Source organism: Pongo abelii, chromosome 9 (genome assembly GCF_028885655.2).
Source record: "Pongo abelii isolate AG06213 chromosome 9, NHGRI_mPonAbe1-v2.0_pri, whole genome shotgun sequence".
Classification (NCBI taxonomy): Eukaryota; Metazoa; Chordata; class Mammalia; order Primates; family Hominidae; genus Pongo; species Pongo abelii.
In genome coordinates this window covers 118,439,860-118,456,934 of record NC_071994.2, presented here as the reverse complement: position 1 = coordinate 118,456,934, position 17,075 = coordinate 118,439,860, and the positions used below count along the sequence as shown (strand labels likewise).

The following is a 17,075-nucleotide window of genomic DNA, read 5'->3' as shown; positions in this document are numbered from 1 at the left end:
CCTCTCACACTTTCCCAGTGTGTCCTAGCAAAGAAAAAAAAAAAGGATCCTTCAACAGAAATATGATAGCAGGTGGAAACCTTCCATTTATTCTAATTGCATCTCTATTTATACTGTCTCAAATTTTCTTTAGATGAGTATTTATCTTTGACCTTTGTTTCTTTATGTGGGAACATTTTTTTAAGGAGCAAATAATCTGCCCTGAGTTGGTGTAAAACAGCTGCATAGGGAGGTCCTTGAGAGCAGGAGCCTTATTCTTGGATCCACCCTACTCCCAATGCATAATGGCTTAATAAATCTTTGTATTTGATGTCTAGAGAAATGATGACGATGATGATGATAGCAGCAGCTGCCATTTATTCACTTTTATGAGAAACTAGACACAGTGCTAAATGCTTTATATTTATTATCCTTTTTCATCCCCCCATCAGCCCTGTGAGATAGCTTTTAATTACTAACCCCATTTTTCAGATGGGAAACTGGCTCAGGGACTTTAATTAATTTTCCAGAGATCACACAGCTAAAAAGCAGCCTCTCTCTCTCCCCTTCCCGATTGACCATTACATCTACTGCCTATACCACACTTTTTGTTCTGTAAGTAGGGATAAGGTATCGGTTTTCACCCACATGGCAGCTTCTTAAAGGCTAGGACAGCATATACTTCTGTATCCCCTACTATGCCAGGTCTGGAGAATTACTTCATCCTTTGGTTCTGAGTTGAACTCACTTCTCCTCCTACCTGTACTGTGGATCATTTAGGACATTTATGAGGTGGCCCAGGCTGCCGTCACTAATCTTAGAAGCAACAAACTAGGGCAGATCTGAAGATAATCCTTATATATCAGTGAATCTGAAAGCCTCGACTTTTTGACATGTTCTGAGGGAGATTTTCCAAATGGCTGGCGGGGGTGGGGGGTGATCTGCAGATAGGGGTGTCAGTTCAGAAATGCCTGGGACTTTGGGTGAATCATGAAGGTGTGAGTTTCAGAGAGCAGAGTAACAAACTCCAAACCCTAAGCCTTCCCAGGATTTTATTGAGATCCTAAAGAGTCACTCATTCACACACGATGAACTGCCTATACATTGGGACTGTCAACATCAACTAACAAGACGAGATTATTTATTGAACCCTCCTACCTACTTCTATTAAGTGGCTCCTTGAGTTTCTGTGAGGCTGACCAAATAGCTTAGCTCAAGGGCAGGCAAGCTAAAGTTGGCGGTGTCTATCTTCCCTACTCCATTTGTGAGGGCTTCAGCATTCACAAAAGCTGGTACTCTGACCTTTTCCAATACCTCCTCAATATACTACTCAACTAGTACAAAGTACTAGAGGCCGAAACCTTTTGTATCACAGCTTTTGAGAGTATGATGATTCCAGGCTTAGTTGTATTTTGTCCTTTGATCTGTCTTCGATTAATAGACTCGTTTTGTAGACTACGAAGAAAGGTATTAGAGCCATGCTAAATGTTGCTACTTGTGTTCATTTTCTAATATGCCTAGTTCCCACTTTAATAGATCCCATTGATCACATTTTAATTGATGGAAATTTTCCTCTGACCTTTTCTTCTCTTTTTTTAAGGTGATGGACAGAATCTGTTTACGAAAGACGTGACAGTGATCGAGGGAGAGGTTGCAACCATCAGTTGCCAAGTCAATAAGAGTGACGACTCTGTGATTCAGCTACTGAATCCCAACAGGCAGACCATTTATTTCAGGGACTTCAGGCGTAAGTTTCCATCTCTATAGTTGTAGATGGCAACTTTTTTACCTACATGTTGTCTTGATAAAGAGATTGCTAAGGCCACCTTTTTTAAATTTAATGTTAGATGCTTAAAGTTTAGTCAGTTCTTTAGAGGGAAGAAGAGACAGGCAATCATAATCTTTCTACTTAATAGAAACCTTGAATGGCCCCTTTTAAAAGTAAGGCAGTCTTACTTTGCAATAGAAATTGATTGTAGTAATTCAAGGTGAATTGCAATCGAGTCCCAAATACTTAGCTGACACAAACAACTCAAACAGGGTAAGGCAAGGAAAATACAGCATTCTGAAAGGTAATCCCTTTGGTTTGAAGATTGAAGTTTCCAAGGCAATACACGCCTATAAGCATAAAACCAAGTCTTCTCTCATGATAGCCTTTGGCATATAGAAGTGTCCATATGCTGAAATCTTTCCAAATGCAATATCACAAAAAACAAAATTGCAACGGACTTGTGTAGAATAGAAATGGTTCATATCAGTGTCAGGGCTTAGTAAGAGCAAGAATCAAATCTTTCTGGAAAAAAAAAAAAACTGTTATTGGAGAGCATCGGTGCCTAACCAAAGCGAAGCATGTCCCTTCCCAGCTGCTTGTCCCCTTCCTCCCCAATACCTCAGGGTCATTCATGACCTGTGGAAAACGTTGATAAACCTAAGGAACATTTAAAAGGTTGAGAGAAGATAAAAGGAAATAAGCCAGCTTCTTTTCTTAAAGTTAATTTTTGTCATATACTAAGTTAGTCTTTGCCAAAATTAAGAAAGGATTTTGAAAGAGAACATTTGAACTAAATAAGAGGCCCACATATATCAGTTTTGCAGTGATTTTGATTTCCTGCTTAATGCCTAATTAGTTTCATACTGTGAAGCCAAATGTACTTAGGAAACCACAGGACCAGTTTAAGGCCTCCGTAGGCTCGAGGTCATCCACTTTTGGCAGCTCCACCTCAAATCACAATCAGATATGTTAAGGTGCATCCAAGTTGATTAGGTTTATTTTGCTATTAGATTATAAGTTTTTAAAATAATTTTTCATGTTGCTTTTGTAATTAATATGAAGGCTTTTCTAGTTCTGTTTCATAATTTGAAACCCTTGTTTTTTGAAGGCCTTACCTACAATTTTTGAGGTATTTTAAAAGGCTGTAGGCCTTAGTCCCTGAACTTCCAGTGCCCAAAGGCTAGGGTGCCCTGGCACTCCCTGCTTCAGGGAACTGAAGACCTGCTTTTTCCCTTTGTTTTCTTTTTGTCTGTCTCTAGTATAAAACCTGAAAACATGTATGAATAAGTGCTGAAAACTGACAGCATTTGGAATTGTGCCAAGTTAGAAGGGTGCATAGCTGGGTATGTGTGCATATATATATATGCACACACACACACATACACACACACTCACACATGCACTCATATGCGTAAGTTTCCTTTGGACAGGGTTATTTGTCTACATGAAGTTACTGCAAACACCCAAAATAGTAAGTCAAGAAGTATCAGATACAGCAAGATTTAATAAATAATTAAGGAAAATAGACTGTCCGTCCACCTTCTCACAATCACTAACTCTCTGTTTTGTTTCACAGCTTTGAAGGACAGCAGGTTTCAGTTGCTGAATTTTTCTAGCAGTGAACTCAAAGTATCATTGACAAACGTCTCAATTTCTGATGAAGGAAGATACTTTTGCCAGCTCTACACCGATCCCCCACAGGAAAGTTACACCACCATCACAGTCCTGGGTAAGAAATGCATGTGGGGCTTACCCGGGGAAATGGAATAGGGATGGCCCTTTTACAGCAGCAAGGAAAAGGTTAATGGTGAATTCTCCTGTTCAAACTTGTTTCAGGAAGAATCACCACCCATCTTGCTGAATTTTAAAAATAGCCTATTTTACCAAATGCTGTAAGGAATGGCAATCAGCAGTCTTTATAGATTCCACTTGCTGTTGGGTTTCAAACCTCAAGCTTCAGAAGCAAAGATCAAGAGAATTTAGAGCCCTCAAATGAATCACTCACCACATGAAATGTTATTGCTTCTAACTACTGGGATTTTTTTCTTCCTTGTGTGCAGGAGAAGGGGAGATGGGCTACCAAATCTATACCCCATGGCAGAGCTCAGTTATGAAATCCACGTAATGATTTTTCCGAGTTACATCCTCGTTTTAATATTGTTGATCTCCTTTTCATTGGCTTGACTTACGGCCTTGTTTATTGCTTATACTCTAGATTATGCTGTAAAAAAAATCATACTCCATGAATATATTATATACTTTGCCACAAATTGCAGTCATTGGACATAAAAGAGTTAAGAGCACTTTAACTGATAATAAGCAAAGAACTGTTGATGGGCTGCTAGGTACACCTCCAGTGAGCTGAGTATCTTCATTTATGATCACCAGATTGTGAGTTTCAGCAAAATCCTAGTAGCCAGGTTTCCATGTTTAATTTTAATATAGTCAGCAGCTATTTCTATGTTGAAGGTGGTTTGAATTAGTCACCTTTGGACAAGCTTACTCTACTGCATAACACCAGCTGATGTGGATTCTTGAAACTGAATTTTCAAGGACATACACTATAGCATGAGGCAAGATCTCTGATTTACACCTTCGGGAAGATGATGAATCAAAGTCTATTTGAGGCGGCAGACTTCAGCTTTTCAGTGTAATGATAGGAAGATTAAAGAGGAAAGATAAATATGAAGGACATTTTTGCTTGGTATGTGTGCACATATATGTATTTATGGATGTACATATTGAGCTGCTGCCTCATTACTTTACTTCAACACAGCTGTAGAAGGGAACATTTTTTTATTCATTAAGCTAAAACATAACCCTAATGCTCACATATATGTTTTTGACAAGAGGAGTATCAATTTTAGAAAGATGTGTTTAAAACCAGTCCATACAATTTCTAATCTGGTCTGTGTTTAATGATAGATGGCTTTCATGTATTCATATTTGTCACTATTGTGGTCTTAATCCAGATTAGACCTGTAGAAATAGTAAGCATGGGAGGTTTTGGTGGGATGACTATTTTGGTATTTTGCAGATGTACCAAATTCGCAAGCATAAATTTGAAGTTTTCTGTCTATCTGCTTGTATCAGATTATTTGAAAATGCTCTTTGCTTATTGGAGTAAGTCATTAGCAGCATAGACTTCAAATTGACCATCCACTCATCCACCCTTTGACTCATCATCATTTATGGCATTTCCACAAAAGTGACAGTCATAAAATAAAATCTATTTATGGCATTTTGAATTTTCAGAGTATTTTACTACATATACCTTTACGTATTTATATGTTGTTTTCACAGAAGTAAAATGATAATAACAGACGTTAGACATCTTGCCCGGGTTACAAAGCACTCAGTAAGAACCAAAAATCTTAGAATTCGTAATAAATCTTACAATTCTGTCTTAAAATTACAACCTTTGTATCTTCCAGTCTAGGTTGTTTTCAGTTAAATACCGAATGCTTTTGTTTTAAGATTTTTTTTTTTTCCTAAAGGCACACATCTTTTGTTTTCAGGAGTATGTCTAGCCATTGGCAAGCAGTTACTACTGCCTGTCATTTTCTGGTGCCTGATACATTTATTCTCAAAACAACTGCTTTGGATCGGTTTGGCTCTGAATACACCATGTGCTTGGGAGCCAGTGTGCCAGCACTAGAATTCTGAGAGGCATTATGCCTGTAATCCTTTTGGAGGTCTGATTATTCTAGAAGTAATAGGTTCCTACTTGTATTTTATAGAAGTATTAAATATACTTGAAAGTAGCACTTTCAAGTATAAAGAGTAGTAGATGTTCTTTCTGTAGATATTATTCATTCACTTAATATTCTTTCCATTTAATTTACTCTAGGATTCCTTGACAGAGTAAAATTGTTGTCATCAGTGTTTGAGTCTTTCATTTTCCAAAATCTGACAATTTCCACTGATACTCGTATATTCACACCTTTCTCGTAAGGTTTAGAGTTTTCAGATATTACAATGAATGAAGAATGACATTAGCATCTTCGTTGCTATCTGCAGTTCCCTGAAAAGGACTCCATGTGTACTTACACAGCTGTCAAACTTCTTGATAGGTTGAAGATGCTCATTTTAGTACATGTGTCTATTAGTTATTTGATGCATTCAGTAAAAACTTCAGCATAATTATAAGATATGGAGACGGGTACTTGTTAATGTTGTCTATGCTATTCTATAGTTACTATTATGCTTATGATCTTATCCATGTAAAATCTGAAGACTCTCCTATGATATTTTGTATACATTTGGTGCCTTTAAGGATATTCATTCACTCCTTCCACTTGTGACGATCTTGTTTCTTTCTCCAGAACATACCGTAGGACTCTCTTTATACTACTATTCATAAGAGGAGATGAATGAGACAGAGAATACACTTCTTTAAGATTAATATAGTTACTGGTAATAGTAGCTAATATTATCACAGTCCTGTCCTTCTAAGATTAGTGTTCGTTCTTAAGATTCCAGGGACAGGAGAACCTAATTATTTTAAAGGGTCTTAGAGTGAGATTTCACATACTCATCAGCTTTAAGACTCCTCTTTTGTTGTAATTAATGTGACTCATCTTGATATTGCTGATTTTTGTTAAATGTTGTAGGCGTAATGTTTATAATTAGCACTCTTATAGATTTGAGGTTAGCTAAGAAGAACCTTGACATTTCATTACTGTTTTCTAGCATTTCCCTCTGTGATTTTCATTCAGGTTTTCATCTATACGCACCTCCTTAGAAATATCTTTGGTTATTTTCATTAATGGCTGCAGGCAGTTTTTACTAAATGTGCCTGTTTAGTGGACCATGCGTAAGTATATTCTCTGGTTAGCAGCAGTTTTAATTCATTTTTCTTATAAATGGATTTTTATACTTTACTAACCTTTTGTATTAGAGTAGACATTATGAAGCTAAAGGAAAAACACGGTAGAATTAATAGACCAAAATAAGTTTTAAGATTTTCTTGTCCAACCCTTTTTTTCAGAAAAACAGATTTAAATCACCTCATTTATATTTTTGAAAGATTTCTTGCTCTTAAAAAAAAAAAAAACTGAGCAAAGTCAGCTTTGTAACATATCAATAAAGTATTATGATTCACATTATCAGATTTTATTTTATAAACCAAACAACTCCCAGTATACATGCCTGTTTCTTCTTCTAACCTTAGCTAAGATCAGAAATACTGGTCACAATCTTGAGAAAACTATTTATGGGCTTGGAAAAAAAAAATCATTCAGTGATTTCACAGGATGGTGATCTCAACAATGAATAAGCCCTTCATTTTTCTACACTGGGCAAATTTTTTTTTTTTTTTTGAGACGGAATCTCCCTCTGTCGCCCAGGCTGGAGTGCAATGGCATGATCTCAACTCACTGCAACCTCCGCCTCCTGGGTTCAAGTGATTTTCCTCTCTCAGCCTCCTGAGTAGCTGGAACTACAAGTGCCCGCCACCTCACCTGGCTAATTTTTGTATTTTTGGTAGAGACAGGGTTTCACCATGTTGGCCAGGCTGGTCTCAAACTCCTGACCCCAGGTGATCCACCCACCTCTGCCTCCCAAAGTGCTAGAATTACAGGCTTGAGCCACTGCAACACTGGGCACATTTTCTAATGCTTTTGAAGTTTTCCACATTTTTACCTTAGCCATAAAGTTGAAGATGATGTCAGCTCTTTGGGCATATAATCCTAGGAACTAGCACTGGTTCAGGACTCACTCTGAAGAGTTACAGAGTAGAATTTATCTGTTGCAGTTGTTTGGATAATGCCAAACAACAAATAATCCAGATGAGGACCTAGCTGCCTGTCAGGATCTCAGCCCCAAAACGAAATCTGGAGGAGACATTGGTGAATTTTCCTCAATCCTTATCTGTACCTGTCCCTTTTCATTTCCTTACTTTGGACCAGCAGACATTATTGATAATGTGGAAGGAACACACCCTCATCTTTATGAACCAAATGGAGGGAATAAAGACTTCCCACCGAGAAACATCATTGAAGATGAACGGGTAGTGAAGGTTAGGAGAAGCTTGGGGTAATCAGAGACAAAGGGTTTCCAGGCTCAGCATGAAAACTGAGGGAATAAAGGAAGGGCATCCAGGAACAGAGGAAACAACTATCTGAGTATGTTTGAGGCTAAATTCCACTAAGACTCAACAGAGATATATAGAGGAGTCTTTTAACAACTGCTGGACTGTCGCATCAAGAAGATTCCCGTGTTTCCACAGAGGGAGCATCAAAGTGTTTCTCCCAAAGTTATACAGATAAAATGGGATCTGATCTGCCCCATTCCCTAGGGATTTCCCAGGTTGCCAGTGGCTTTAGCCATTTGCCTTGTCCTCTTTGTCACATACTAAGAGAGCCTCCTTCCTAAGGTCCTATCCCATCAGTTACATTGCTCCGTTACAGTTCTCATTAGGAACCACTGCATATTTCAACATGAAAAATTCTTTTCATCACCCCTATTTTTTCCTGGACCTTGAAAAGTTTTTTTTGTTTGTTTGTTTACTTTCATTCCTTCATTTGTTGAAAAGACACTCCTATATTTGTTACACCTTAGTTGTTTTCTTTTCATTTTTTCTTATACCACTCTTTAAGGTCTTATTTTCTTCAGGCTTTTCCTCTGACATTTGATCTAACAATAGCATGTAAAAAATATTCCTATAATACTGCACTCAGAATGCAGTAGTATTTATTAGTCCTAAACATCTAGTCTCTCCGTGTATCCCCTATCAACCGTCTAGGTATGTATGATGAAAATCTATAACCTACCTGACTATCATCTAGCATGGATAAACTATGTGAAAGATACAGCTAGTTGAAGTCATTCCATTTCTTTTGTTACAGCCTTTCTGTGTCTCATAAAATGCTAGCAGATGTGAAACTCTAAATTAGATGTTAAATTATCTTTTTGTTTATTTTTTCTTAAAATGTAAACTAGGGTAGTTCTTTGCCATGTGTAACTACTCATTTGGGCCATATCATATTAGCAGCACATCCATTTGAGCAAATATGTTGTTTTCCTTGTACACGGGAAACAAAGAAGAGGGATCCTTTGGCTCTGCTCATTACACCCCCCACCACCACCACCACCAAACACTATCTTGCTAAGGAAGTATGTGCAACAAATCATTTTACTTTTACTTTTCTATCATTCTCTGTAGGAATTTTCAACTGCTCCAATTCAGTGTAAAAGTCTTCCTGTGGGCAGAGTTTTCACATTGTGGACTAGAACAGTTGGAAATCCCAAATACATGGTTTAATCCCATAATTTATTGAAGCAGTATCAGAGATTTATTATTCAACTTGATCATCAGGATGGCATGTTTATACATATTTAATTTCTTGTTTCTCTTCTGAGTTGAGAAACTTATTAATCATAAGTCTCGGAACTGTCTTTGCTTATTCATGGTGGTCAGGACACATATTCTTAGATTCACTGTACTGAATTCAGTATTCTTACTGATTTTTATTTCAACAGGCTCAGTCATGAGGTAAGGTTGCATATGAAGTTTTACTGTCAACTCAGTTTCATAAAAGATAACATATTTTATCATCATCATCATCATTGTCACCATCACCATCACTATCACACTACATACTCTTGATTTGATAGTCAGTACTTTAACTTCCCAATCCGTTATTTTGACCATTTTATCACATATATGTTTAATATGCTTACAGAAGGGTGGTTTTAATTCTGATATGTAAATCTACTTATAAGCACTTAAGAGTCTCTTTCGTCTTTCGTTTCGAAAATCTGGAGCATTGGAATTCAGAATATGGAAAATTGCTGCAAACTAATTGGCATTTCTTATATTACTGCATCTTCATATCCAAAGGACTTTATTACTACATTATCCCTCAGAGGTTATGATTACATTCTGGATCTCTATGAATCATTTTAATTACATGGAACTAGTTTGAGACACAATTTTTCTGTGCATTTTATGGTGAGTGATTCTTTTAAGGGACTCAAAGATTTTTATCTTTGCCCCATTGACTTTGGAATCTTTCATTTGAAGATTGAAATTCAAGAGTTGAGTTCAAGGAGAAATACTGCTTTCTGGGGTTTCCTGGTAAGGATGATCATTTCAATAGTATGTACTCCTCTTTTATATCTACTTTCTGGTTAATTTTTGAATGACTGGTGACTAATATCTATATTGATATAATGCGCTCAGTGATAAGAATGGGACATTGGTTATTATTATTATTATTGAGACGGAGTTTCGCTCTTGTTGCCCAGGCTGGCATGCAACGGCATGATCTCGGCTCACTGTAACCTCCGCCTCCCAGGTTCAAACAATTCTCCTGCCTCAGCCTCCCAAGTAGCTGGGATTACAGGCACGTGCTGCCATGCCCGGATAATTTTGTATTTTTAATAGAGATGGGGTTTCTCCATGTTGGTCAGGCTGATCTCAAACTCCTGACCTCAGGTGATCTGCCTGCCTCGGCCTCCCAAAGTTCTGGGATTACAAATGTGAGCCATCATGCCCAGCCACACTGGTTATTTTATAACATAAATTTAGGATAGAAATTCTAAATTAACTGATTTTGCATAACTCACTTTATTTGATGATTACTTTGTATTTCTTTTTCCCCTCTTGTGATGATTTAAATTCCCATCCGGAATGTCTACTGTTTTTCTCGTTTTTGATAGCAACAATGCAAAAATGCATTCTGTGTTTATAAAGCACATATGTTTAATTTGTAGTCCCACCACGTAATCTGATGATCGATATCCAGAAAGACACTGCGGTGGAAGGTGAGGAGATTGAAGTCAACTGCACTGCTATGGCCAGCAAGCCAGCCACGACTATCAGGTGGTTCAAAGGGAACACAGAGCTAAAAGGTAAGCTGCAGATTGCCCCACACTGAAGTAGTTAGTTGATTCTAGCAGGTATGCCTTTGTGAAAATCAAGGACAAATACAAAATATGCCCATGAAGTGAAAGTATTCATTTAGATATGGTTTATAATCAATTACTAAATATGTCTGAGGCCAAAGCATAAAAGCATTTTATTGTTCTAATCCATGTCCTCATTCTGCTGTTTGAGGGTTCATGGTGATAGCTGTCGCTCTACTCAGATGCCCAGAAAGAACTAAAACTGTAAACTAGAACTCTTTAGGCTAGGAAAAATTTTCATGAGGGCTGTCTCCTGAGCTCAGGCTGTCTCTGTCTGTACCTTCAATTCTAATTGCTTTTACCCTGTCTTTTGCAGAGACCTAGAGGGGATCAGAACCCCACATTTTCAGGGTATACATTTAAAAAAATGTTTAACAGTCTTTCGTATGGTAAATTCCAAGTCATTCTGACATCTATTGCACTATCAACTGTGTTGACTACATGCTTTCCTACAAGAGTGGTTGCACTAAGTGGACTAACAATTTCATCTTAATTGTGAATTTACAGGGACCACCTTTCTTGTGAAATTTGTGATTCAGTTGCCCAATTCACCAGCCTGTTCTTATGCAGTCTGTGATTTTGTGATGACAGTACAAGGCAGCTCCTTTAGCCCCATTCTGATCACCTTTACCTCTGTACTGGGCCATCCCGGGTTTGGGTCCTGGATCCTCAAATACCTGCCACCTCAGGTGTTGCATCAGATAAAGGAGACAGCCTATACCCTGTTTGACCATTTTTTGCCAGTTATCTTAAATTCCGCGTGTATTTCTGCATTGAGATTCCTTCCTTTTCAAAGTTACCCTGCGGGTAGTACCCTGCACAAAGGTCTTAGGGGCTGAACTCCTCTAATTGTTTGACAGAAATGCTAGTGGAGTGCTTCAGTTTCCTCTAAAATAGGGATAATCATATTACATACTTTATGGACTTTTTATGAAGATGAAAAGAGTTAATAGTTGTAAAGTATTTAATACTTGGGCCAAAGTAAGTGCTGTATATGTGCTTGTTAAATAAATAAAGAGCGTGAGAAAGAAAAGAATCAGCCCTTTTAGAAAGAGGATATAGAAATCTATATCTGGAAGCAGATAAATCTATATATAACAGCTTAAGTTTCAAGAAGCTTGTTCTGTTTTAATCTCCTATTTCCTAGGTATGGTTTTGGAAGGAAGGAGTTTCTCATTTCCTCTCTGCTTTTCTGTCTAAGTGAATTCAGCCATTAAATGTGTACCGATAAGTACAAAACATTAAAAGAAAGTTAATGGTGTGCCATGTTCCTGGGAGTGCTGAGTTCAGGAAGGGACTGCCTTGGCCTATTCATTCCATCCGGAAGCCTCCTCCCTCCTTTTCTGGGTGTTCTTGGACGTGTCTCCCATCTGGCCCCAAGCCCTGTATCTTACTTTGCTCTAGCCCACTGCCACTGCATTTTTGTGGTCTTCCAAAAGTCTCAGAGTTTAAACATTTCAATTACAATTTCAATTATGTAAATCCATTTAGTTACTTTCTCTCTTAATTGTTGATGACGGGAGTAGGCAAAGGGGGTTGTTTGTAACTCTACTGCTTGTTGAATTACTTAGGGGATTTGGATAATATCCTAGAATTTCTAAATGGCATGACAGCCTAGTCGATATTTCAAGTTCAGATGGTTGTAGGGGTGAAAAACATTTTTCTTTTTCTCCTCCTGAATACCTTGAGCAGCCAGATGTCAAAATGCTTCAACTTTCAGCTGTCTTTTTCTGGGAGGTTTTAAGATAGAAAAACCATACATAATATATTTCAGTAAAAATAGTATATGGTATTTGGACTTGAAATATATCTTAAATACTATGCTGCCAGGTTGAAAAGTCATAAATTAAGGAAATAAACATTTTATCAGGTAACTATCCACAGGTTACTCTCATCCCAAGTAACTGCCATCATATTTGTTAAAATAGCAATATTGGGGTTAGAGGACAGAGGGGAGGACATAAAAACAAACTGATGGAAATTCACCAAACTCTGGTGTCTTGGTACATTTTCTGTTCCCCAGGCAAATCGGAGGTGGAAGAGTGGTCAGACATGTACACTGTGACCAGTCAACTGATGCTGAAGGTGCACAAGGAGGACGATGGGGTCCCAGTGATCTGCCAGGTGGAGCACCCTGCGGTCACTGGAAACCTGCAGACCCAGCGGTATCTGGAAGTACAGTGTGAGTACCCCGGTATCTTATTCTGAGGGTGTAGAGTTGCAATTACATAGAAACTCTTCAGAAGCCATTTATTCAATGCATTCATTTTATATAGTATACATAGAATTCTTATTTTTGCTAGAAAAATAAAGGATTATTTTATTGAAATATTGTACTGCCGTATTACAGAGTGCCAATGAGGATTTGAAAATGCTACATTGAACCCAAAGGTAAAACTGAAATGATTTCAATCTGCTCTAACACATGACTTAATTAATTTCTTTGCATATAGACTGTCATCATTTCTATGCCAACTGCAAAATCTAGGGTAATTTTCCCCCTTTTTTAATCCCATCATAAGTACTGAAGTTTTTATAGAAGGGATTTTTTTCCCGTTCTACGTCAGCATTTTGTTTTAAATGGCATGTCCTCCTCTATTGTAGCTTAAATTATAGCAATGAGTTGAAAAGTCGACTCTTTGGGATCATTGCCACAATCTTGATAGCTTCATCAATAAAAGCTAGATCGTTGTGAGTGAGGTTTTCTCCTTACCATGCCCTGTAGACTGAATATGTTGTCCTCATCTTCTCCTCTGGACCCTTCTGCTTAAGAGGAAAAAGTCTTTTTCTGCACAAAGCCATTCTTATGCCAAGGTTGTGGCTAAGTAGCCAGCCTCTCACTTTGTATTTGGCTTCTGAAAAATCAAGGTGATCTTTGAGTATGCATAGTGAAATGTTACCAGAGTTTGGTTGGGATGGCAGTGATTGGATGTCTGATAAAAGAAAAGCTTTACCCTTTGTGAATCATTGGATTAATTTCCTAGGGCTGCCATAACAAATTGCCACAAACTTGTAGCTTAAAATAGCAGAAACTTCTTTCCTTACACCTCTGGAGGCCAGAAGTCCAAAATCAAGTTTTTGGCAGGACCACACCGCCTCCCCCCACAAAGACCGTAGAGATGGATCATTCACTGACTTTTCCAGCTCTGGGAGTCCCAGGAGCTCCTTAACTTGTGGCTTCGCCACTCCATTCTCTGCCTTCATCGTCACATGGCCTTCTCCTCTCCTCTGTGGGCCTCTCCTCTGTGGGTCTCTCCTCTGTGGGTCTCTCCTCTGTGGGCCTCTCCTCTGTGGGTCTCTGTGGGTCTCTCCTCTGTGGGTCTCTCCTCTGTGGGCCTCTCCTCTGTGGGTCTCTCCTCTGTGGGCCTCTCCTCTGTGAGCCTCTCCTCTGTGGGTCTCTCCTCTGTATGTTTTTCTGAGGACACTTGTCACTGGATGTAGGGCTCACCCAGATAATCCAGAATGGCCTCATCTTGAGATCCTTAAGCTGATTTCATCTGTAAAGACCTTTTTTCCAAATTCAGCTACAGTCACAGATTCCAAGGGTTAGAACATGGACTTATCTTTGGGAGCCACCATTCAACTCCATATAAGCCCTATTATTTGTCTAAATGATCTGAGCAAAATGGGAAGGCAGGAAAAGTTATAAAAAGTTGCTTCTAAGAAACCATCCCATTCCAACCTTTTCTTAACTCCGTGAGCTTGGCTCAATTTAACATTACATAATGTAGGGTTTCCTCGTTAATTCATTTAATCTGCTTCATTATAAAGCTCCATTATGGGCATCATGCTTATAATTTTCATATCACTAAAACTATTGTGGTATAATGTCCCTATAATGGGAAAACAGAAACGATCAGATATTATCTAAATTAGCAGATAGTAGATTTCTTGTGACTTTGTTAATATGTAATTCATTTAAGCAAACTTAATATCCATTAACTTTCCTTGTAGGGGCCCATTAGCTTTAATAATATATTAGCTCCTTTGTACGTCCTGAGTAGATATTCACCCAGTTTCCACCCCTAAACTCTTTCAGTATTTTCCCAGAATATCTTTTAAATAGAATATAGTCCCACCCACCTACCAAATTACCCTCACTCCCAAATGCAAAATATTTCGAGCGCTACACCTCCCACTCCTTGGAAAACTTGATAATGATCCTTATAAGCCTTGGTTTCCATAATCTGTAGATTCTAAGACAAGGAATAAGGCTCCACATCCGAATCCATTTGACTTCAATCTAACAAAGTACTGCTAGCCTTTAATTGCAGGAAAGTGACTCTAATGCCCTCCAAAAATAAGGATGCACCAATTGATCATTTTAAACTCTAATATGGCACCTTTCTGTGGGAGACTGTTTTTTATCCAAGAAAATCATACAAATATTTTAGCCTTTATTCCACTTTTTGGAATATACATAAAGAAAAATATTTTTGTATAAAGGAAAGCTAAGATAATTACAATGCATTATATTAACCTGAATGGAACTTTGCATCTGGTTTGATATCTTAAGTAAGGCTCTCTGTGCTCAAGAAAGTTCACTACCCTCCACTCCTAGAGCACTATTGAGAACTTTGCAGAGTCAGCCAGGAATTCCTTTTGTAGCTTCTTCAGACACAATTGGAATTCTCTACATCATTTCCTACCAGCTTTACTCTCCTTGAACACTAGCAGCTATGCAGTAACAAAAAGTTTCATTCCTCAAATGCTTGAAGCACTCAGTCACTGGGCCTTGAAGTCTGATCAGTCATTGCCCAGTGCTGTTGATGGCTCAACTCCGGTGCCCCCCACAGCCGTCCTCTCTCTGCAGACAAGTAGCACCATATTTTGATGACCATGAGGAAAGAAGAGACACTCGAATACATGAGATTCCTACAATAATTTATTCAGTAGCCACTCTGCATGGAGGTTGAATTATTTTGGATGCCTGTGAGGAGTAACATTGCGCCTGTATTTTAATGTTGACTCATGCCCTTGAAGTCAGCAGTTCTTAACCTTTTGGGAATCATTGGCCCCTTTAAAAACCCTTTGATAGCTATAGACCTGGAAAAGATGAATACAATCACATATTTGCCATATTCTACTTACAATCTAAGGAGTCCATTTACCCCTCAGGGTTTTCCTAAATTCAGTTATTTGAGGACCACTTTCACAAATTTGCCATGTGCATACATCATCTGTATTTTTACCTGATTTAGAATTTTTCTTCAAGTCACTTTATTGCTTTAACCTAACCAGGGCCTATGTAAAAATATCTATTAAATTACACATTTCATTTGTTATATATAGTGTCTAATAAGCTTTAAAATAAATGTACAACTAATTTTTTTCAATGTCCTTTCCTTTGCCACCTAAAAAGATTTATTATGTTCTCGGTGAGAAATAATAGATTATCACTAGGAAATACTGATCCCATTCATGGACCTCAGAGTCTACTCCGAGTAAATAAGGCTACCTTGGGGGCAAATATAATCTGATATCATTAGTATTAAATATGCTCACTTGTTTAAGCCTGGCTGATTTTACTCCATGAAGGTTTATGGAAACCTCTCTTTATCCCCATCTAAGATGAATGGATGTTAACCAGGACGTGAATAGGGTTAAATGACAGATCATGGATTTGAATTCTACATGAAGTAATTTTTATGGACACAGGAAGGGGAACATCACACTCTGGGGACTGTTGTGGGGTGGGGGGAGGGGGGAGGGATAGCACTGGGAGATATACCTAATGCTAGATGACGAGTTGGTGGGTGCAGCGCACCAGCATGGCACATGTATACATATGTAACTTACCTGCACATTGCGCACATGTACCATAAAACCTTAAGTTTAATAATAATAAATAATAATAAAAGAAAAAAAAAATACTATTAAAAAGGAAATGAAATAATGAAAACCTGCATTATATGTCATTAAATATCTTACTTTAAGTAAGACAGGGAAAAAAAGAGAGGAGGGATAAAGAGAAGGGAAGTGTTGCCCTTCTGTCCTTAAAATGGAGTGCTACCATACTGTATAGAAGACAAGGCTTGAGCTACAACTTGGAATTGCTTTTGTCTTGTGGATTTAAGTCCTAATTAATTGAACCAGGATTTTGCAGTGTTTGTTTGTTAGGACCCTTATTTGTGATAACCAGGAGAAATTGTTGTGCCCAATTATGTGAAAAATCAGCCAGATGTGTATGCTGTCATACTTTTAATAATCCTTAAGTTTTCGGTAAGTACAGATATTAATTGTGTAGTATGCATTGAAGTGATTAACATCAATGTAATTTATCATCTGGAGATTTCTGAACATAAATAAATGAGTTGTTTTGTTCAGCAAGGTGTTGACCCCTTCAGAATCAGTGAATTAAAGTCCCCCCCCTTTTTTATTATAAATATGAAAGGCACCACAATCAGCCAAGTGT

The 17,075-nt window shown here is 38.0% G+C and overlaps 1 protein-coding gene across 7 annotated transcripts in view; it reads left to right on the top strand.

The window, feature by feature from the left end:
* CADM1 (cell adhesion molecule 1) overlaps positions 1-17,075 on the top strand; it is a 330,708-nt gene that overhangs the window by 262,515 nt on the left and 51,118 nt on the right. For all 7 annotated transcript variants that reach the window (NM_001133108.1, XM_024254577.3, XM_024254576.3 and 4 more), the window contains 4 exon segments: positions 1,580-1,726; positions 3,327-3,479; positions 10,469-10,606; positions 12,684-12,842. In NM_001133108.1, the coding sequence (NP_001126580.1) occupies positions 1,580-1,726; positions 3,327-3,479; positions 10,469-10,606; positions 12,684-12,842 (597 nt within the window).